The sequence below is a fragment of the Solanum verrucosum genome, unplaced genomic scaffold (genome assembly GCF_900185275.1).
Source record: "Solanum verrucosum unplaced genomic scaffold, falcon-dt-bn FXZP01000050.1, whole genome shotgun sequence".
Classification (NCBI taxonomy): domain Eukaryota; kingdom Viridiplantae; phylum Streptophyta; class Magnoliopsida; order Solanales; family Solanaceae; genus Solanum; species Solanum verrucosum.
The window spans coordinates 2,670,076-2,677,047 of NW_026020020.1; the positions used below are offsets into that span (position 1 = coordinate 2,670,076).

The window sequence follows — 6,972 nt, forward strand, 5'->3', positions numbered from 1 at the left end:
AGTTCTGCAGATGCACAAGACATAGGAAGGACAATGTTTCAAATTAATAAGCTATCCATCTATCAACCTTATATCAAAATTATATTGCTGCTACTTCTTTCACTTAAAGAACCTTTTATTTTGTAGGTTTACTTACCACAGGGAAAGAAATCAAAGAGATTAAATGAGGAACATGTACTTCTAGCTGAATATTGTTTTATTTTGTTGTTTGTTATTTATATACTTATTTGTTTCCTTTTATTATCAGGCAGTAGGCATTAGAGGCAGAACAATGAGCTCTACAGTTTGAAGTCATTTCTGGTTTTGTCGCAGTCCCGAGTTTGTCGCTTTGAGAAAGGTACAACTATTTACCTTTAAGTAATTTAAGTAATGAGAAGCTGTCCAGTTGGAGTTGACCCTGCAGAATGTTTTTGCTGTAATTCCCCTGAACTTGACACTATTGAACATATTTTCAACTCTGGAAGTTTTACCAGAAAGGTCTGGGGGTTCTTTATTGTTTCCCTGGGTATCCAAAAGGATTATATTCCTCTTAAATACATAGTAATGAGATGGTGGAACACTGTGCACAAAAATGAGTCTGTTTGGTTGTTTCATAATGCTTTAGTTAATATGATTTGGTTAAGTAATTTATGTTTGGTATAGCTGGTTAGAAGGTAAAGTATTTATATATAAAATTGTGGCTCTAGGTAAAGTATTCTTAATGGTTGTACAGGTTATAAGATTAGTTTAGTTGTGGTTCCGGGGATATTGTGTATGTACAGCTTATAGACTCAGTTTACAGTATATATAGTGCTGGAAGTTCTGGAAACTCAACTGCTGCAATATTATACAGTGCTAGAAATTTTGGAAACTCAGCTGCTGCAATCTGCTATAATACAGTGCTGGAAATTCTGGAAAGAGTTGAGCTTTTCTATAACTTCTATAGAGTTGGAAATTCTGGAAAGAGTTGGTTTGTGAGTTCTGCAGATGCACAAGACATAGGAAGGACAATGTTTCAAATTAATAAGCTATACATCTATCAACCTTATATCAAAATTATATTGCTGCTACTTTTTTCACTTAAAGAACCTTTTATTTTGTAGGTTTACTTACCAGAGGGAAAGAAATCAAAGAGATTAAATGAGGAACCTGTACTTCAAGCTGAATATTGTTATATTTTGTTGTTTATTGTTTATATACATATTTGTTTCCTTTTATTATCTGGCAGTAGGCATTAGAGGCAGAACAGTGAGCTCTGCAGTTTGAAGTCGTTTCTGGTTTTGTCGCAGTCCTGAGTTCGTCGCTCCGAGAAAGGTACAACTATTTACCTTTAAGTAATTTAAGTAATGAGAAGCTGTCCAGTTTTGGAGTTGACCCTGCAGAATGTTTTTGCTGTAATTCCCCTGAACTTGACACTATTGGACATATTTTCAACTCTGGAAGTTTTACCAGAAAGGTCTGGGGTTCTTTGCTGTCTCCCTGGGTATCCAAAAGGATTATATTCCTCTTAAATACATGGTGATGAGATGGTGGAACACTGTGCACAGAAATGAGCCTGTTTGGTTGTTTCACAATGCTTTAGTTGATATGATTTGGTTAAGTAATTTATGTTTGGTATAGCTGGTTAGAAGGTAAAGTATTTATATATAAAATTGTGGCTCTAGGTAAAGTATTCTGAATGGTTGTACAGGTTATAAGATTAGTTTAGTTGTGGCTCTGGGGATATTGTGTATGTACAGCTTATAGACTCAGTTTACAGTATATATAGTGCTGGAAGTTCTGGAAACTCAGCTGCTGCAATATTATACAGTGCTGGAAATTCTGGAAACTCAACTGCTGCAATCTGCTATAATACAGTGCTGGAAATTCTGGAAAGAGTTGAGCTTTTCTATAACTTCTATAGAGTTGGAAATTCTGGAAAGAGTTGGTTTGTGGGTTCTGCAGATGCACAAGGCATAGGAAGGACAATGTTTCAAATTAATAAGCTATCCATCTGTCAACCTTATATCAAAACTATATTGCTGCTACTTCTTTCACTTAAAGAAGCTTTTTATTTTGTAGGTTTACTTACCACAGGAGAAGAAATCAAAGAGATTAAAACAAAGCGAGAATAATGAATCAATCAGCAATACTAAAGAAAAAGGGTCCGAATCCAAACAAAGCTCAAAGTCCATTCAAGAATCTGGATGTTGATATGCAATACCGATCAAGTGCTGAATTGGCCAACAAATTCAAGATTAAGAGAGAACAACTTGCAAATGAACGCAATGATAGAGCTAAGAAAGAGCAGGCACCAATACCACATAAAAGAAAGAATTCTGAGGATTTCATTCCACAACAAGGAAAGAGTAAATTGCTTGGGCACAAATCAGTAATTCAATCGTCTTTAAGGGAAGAGCTTAGAACCTCACATATGATTGCAGGGAAAGGACAAACTAAACAGAGGTTATTTCAATCTGGAGAGTCCATTCAAGAGAAAGGAATTAAACTTCCTATGAATAACTCTAGGTTCCAAACATCATTCAAGGAAGGTGTTACTGCTTCAGTACATGTGACTGGAACAACACTAGGTAATGGAGAGGTACAATATGATAATGAGGATCTACTGAACTTCAAACAAGTGAAGAGGAAATCGGTCCGACCAGCTACCACTATTGATCTGTTTCTGGATAAGCAACAGATACACAATGAACATGATATTCATGATCCTATTATTAACGAACACAACAAAGGATTGGATGATCTTGTGGATCAAGAAGAACTCGGTGGAGATGAATGTGATGTCAAAGAGGAAATTGACATTGATTGTAGTACAAAAGGTATGTCTTAAACCATGTAAGATTTAGTACTCGTTATAAAAGAAATATCTTATTTCTTGTCTGTTACATCAATCTAGAAATATCGAAGTCAAAAAAAGTTCGAGGACAAACAACATGTAAGGATATTCACGCAAGAAATTTGGAAGAAAGAAATAAGGTGGCATTTGATAAAGGACAAGCAGTGGGACCAACTAATAAGATAGTGTCACAATTAAGCAACTTTATAGGAACAATTGCAAGGAATCCTAGATTCATCAGCTTGATGTACACTAGTTGGCATGCGGTGCCAAAGGATACTAAAAAGCGCATGTGGCAATATATCAATGTAAGAACAATCACTCTTGAGATTGCATATTTTATTATTTGTTTTTACTTACTGAAGCTAAATATATTTTATTTTGCATAGTCCAAATTTCTAATTCCAGTAGAAGGAAAGAAGTGGGTGATGACTGGTCTTCGTGATGCTTGGAGGCGACACAAGCAAAAAAATTAAAGTATTGGAAACACCCAACTGTTCAAGTATTGGAAACACCCAACTGTTCAAGTAACGCTAAAATAGTGCATTTCTACTCATCGACATATTTTGCATCGTATCTATTCTTTTTTTATTTATCAATTCAATTATCTCTTTTTATTTAATAATAGGCCATATGCGAGATGAATTCTCAAAACAGGAAAAAACAAAAGTGGAGGCATCGAATGGGACCTATTAATTTTGCAAGAGTACGCGTGGCATTGGTAATACTTAGCTGACATTTCTTAAAAAATCTCATTTTTTTGTACTTTATTAGAGGATACTGATTTTTTTTTATTTTTTTTTTGTATAATCTGTAGCGTGCAGCCAAAGACAACAACGAAGAACCATCAAAGCCTGAAATGTTTATTGCAACTCGTACCAAGACGGGAAAGGAAATCCAGGTTGATGCCCAAGTTGCAATAGTAAGTTTTTTAAAGAGGATTAGTAGTGAATTTGATTTAGACTTAAAATTTATATATTGTGGGGAGTTTTCCATTGAATTTTATCACGTATGTCTTCTTCTTCTTCTTCTTCTTCTTCTTCTTTTTCTTCTTCTTCTTCTTCTTCTTCTCCTCTTTGTCGATGTCGCTGAATTGTTTGCTAGGAAAAGTTGTCAAATTTTTTTAGTTCTTGATCGCTATCATAGGACTGGAAATGAAATAGTACTTACAATTCATTATGGATGCCAATTTTATTCAACAGGCTGAACTTCAAAATCGCCAAAATTCTGGGGAAACAGCTGATGATGCATTTAGGGCAGTGTTTGGAAAGGAGCAGCCTGGTCGACTTAGGTGCTATGGTAGATCAGTGACAACAAGTTCTTTGAAGAAAGATGAGGAAATTAACAATCTAAAACAAAAGCGTGCCAATGAAATCACTTCTCTAAAAAAAGAATTGAGAGAACAAATGCGACATTTATTCACTCAATTGCTGCAAAACAACCCTGGATTGAATTTTCAAGATATACCAGGGTGTGTTGGATCTAACATTGCTTCACCTATTGATGCAAGTAGCGTACAAGCTGTAAGAGGCACAAATCTTCCACATTCTTCAGGGTCAGCTCATGATTCGGTTCTTCAAAAGGTATTTTGTATTTTACATTTTCTGTTAATAGTCTGCATATTGTTTTTCTTCTAGTTGAGCTGGTGTTCTTGGTAAATAAATTCTGAACTTATTTTACTATCTTGAATCTTTGAAAGTTTACTTTGTTTTTGTTACTCATTGTCTCCTTTAAGCTTCTATACCAATGTTTTTTTTATATTTTTAGTTGTATGAGTGTTGTATTGTGTTGAAGGAGGACTCTACTGATTTTGGGTTGTAGTTGTGTACTTTTATCCCCTGTTGTTTTACTGCTTTGAACTGTGATGGTTGTTGTGAGAGATGGTTTTAGTTTTCATTGCTTAAACTGATTCTCATAGCTAAAGCTGTCCCTTTTAGATTTCTTCGAAGGTTAGAGACTTTGTTGTATTTTTGTGAGTGAGTTTGTTGTCACTTGTGCTAGTTAAACTCTATTCTGATGTGGTTTGAGTTGTCATCCTGTTGCTGTTGGTTCTTGTTTCTAGTAATCTGTCTTTCCTGTACTTTGAAATGTTGTATCTCAGCCTCTTTTTGTTGTCTTCTTTTAATTGCTGCTCTCTTTTTCTTGCTTGGTTTACCTTTTGATTTTATATAGAAACTATGAATCCATCTAATCCACATCTTGTCCTGCTTGTGAGTAAGGTCCCAGAAAGTCTTAGCAATTGCAGCTTTGTTCCATAAATGCAAATTTGTAATATTCAGTCCACCTGCAGATTTTGGAGTACATATTTTCTCCCAAGCAACTAGAGCTTTTTTGTTTATATGATTTGTACCTGTCCACACATAGCTCCTACAATGAGCCTCAATAAGTTTCACTACTTTGCTAGGTATTAGAAACAATTGTGCCCAATATGATTGTACACCAAACAAAACTGTTTGAACCAGCTGTACTCTCCCTGCATATGATAGTTTCTTTGCTGTCCAAGATGATATTCTACTGACGATCTTCTCAATTAGCGGCTGCCACTCCATTACTGACAGCTTCTTAGTCGATAGTGGGACACCCAAATACTTAAAGGGTAGCTCCCCTGAAGAGTATCCTAAGTGATGAAGGATATCTTCTTTTACTTGTGCTTGCATACCTCCAAAGTAGGCACAACTCTTTCCTAGATTATCTTTCAAACCAGAAGCATTAGAGAATTGCATGAAACACTCTTGTAATGCAGCCACTGACTTCATATCACCCCTAGCAAACATTAGAAGGTCATCCGCAAAGCTTAGATGAGTAATATTCAGTTTAGCACATCTAGGATGGAACTTGAATCCCTTATCCCCTTGCAACTCATTCAAACATCTGCTAAGATATTTCATGGCAATGGCAAAAAAATAAGGAGACATAGGATCCCCTTGCCTAAGCCCTCTTGTTGTATCAAATGGTTCAATATGCTCTCCATTCACCACAATTGAAAAATTAACAGTCTGAATGCACTCCATTACCCACCCAATAAACCTCTTGGGGAAACTCATTGCTTCTAATACTTGTCTTAGGTATATCCACTCAACAGTATCATAAGCTTTCTGTAAGTCAACCTTAATCATACACCTAAGAGAGATATGTTTCCTACTATAAGCTTGCACTAGCTCATGGGCCAGAATAATATTATCAGTTATTTTCCTCCCAGGTATAAAACCTGCTTAAGCTTACTCATGCTCGATGACAATGTCAGCGAAAAATTCAGTAGGATTGAGCAGTTGTCGGTGCATAAAACAGAACAAGAAAGTGAAAATGGTTGAAGGTTTTTAACAACCTCAAAATAAATCAAAGAAATAGGAATATTGTGTTACCTCCAAATACTCAGAGGCTCCTGCGGGTTCCCATGTTGCTAAAACACCATTTTTACTCTACGATTTTATTTAAAATGGATCTTATTATAACTTTAAGATATAGGTTCTCTTGAATTTTTTGCAAAAGCAGAAAATAACTTAAGATTGACTTGTAGCATTAACCTGAAACCTGTCTGGAACTTGCTGTTTATTCTGAATGTGATGCTGAAGGGGCTAGTAGGGGATCTATGGTCTAGACTATGATCAATGTGGGTGTTCTCATGCCTAACATGCTGTCAGTGGTTGACTTATTATTAATTTGTGTCTCCATTGTATCCTTATCTTTTGAATTCTGATTTTCAGCTCCTTCTTGATTGTTTGGTTGATCCTGCATAGAAAGATCAATGAAATTATTAGATGTAGGGAGTGCAGAATTAGTAGTCATACTTGTGTGATGAGTCTGTTGCTACTGCAATGTTTCCTTAGGAGATTTTGGTCTGTCCATGCTATGTTGAACTTGCCTGTAAGCTTCTCTTCTGAGTCTGCCATTCTTCATCAGTTGGCTTGTTGTTATTTCCTTTTTTTTTGTGCTGCTGGTATTGTGAACTGGTGTTTCCATCCTCTCTATTTGTGTATTGCATTTGCAGGTTTCTGGAATCTTGTTTGCCTTGTTCCCCTTTGTTTTTGTTCTTCCTAGCAGCCTCCAACTCTTTTCTTTTTTTAAATTCCTCATCTCTTTGCTTAATATCAAAGTGCGAATGTGAGAGCTAGTCTCTTGAGCTCTTTCTTGATTAATGAAATGGGCAGCTCCCAGTT

At 35.8% G+C, this 6,972-nt stretch overlaps 1 protein-coding gene across 1 annotated transcript; it reads left to right on the plus strand.

The window, feature by feature from the left end:
- The first annotated feature begins 3,299 nt into the window (after positions 1-3,299).
- Positions 3,300-4,636, plus strand: LOC125821063 (uncharacterized). The gene is made up of 5 exons (XM_049500482.1): positions 3,300-3,317; positions 3,444-3,536; positions 3,633-3,737; positions 4,018-4,398; positions 4,583-4,636. Exons 2-5 carry the CDS (start codon positions 3,456-3,458, stop codon positions 4,634-4,636), a joined length of 621 nt encoding a protein of 206 aa, XP_049356439.1. The 5' UTR covers positions 3,300-3,317; positions 3,444-3,455.
- The last annotated feature ends 2,336 nt before the right edge of the window (positions 4,637-6,972 follow it).

What these genes read in the sequence shown, in the direction of transcription:
- LOC125821063 (XM_049500482.1), top strand. Translation starts at nt 3,456, where the DNA reads ATGAATTCTCAAAACAGGAAAAAACAAAAGTGGAGGCATCGAATGGGA. An exon ending in CAAGAGTACGCGTGGCATTG is followed by an intron (nt 3,537 to 3,632) that starts GTAATACTTAGC and finishes TATAATCTGTAG; the next exon opens with CGTGCAGCCAAAGACAACAA. An exon ending in ATGATTCGGTTCTTCAAAAG is followed by an intron (nt 4,399 to 4,582) that starts GTATTTTGTATT and finishes TTATATTTTTAG; the next exon opens with TTGTATGAGTGTTGTATTGT.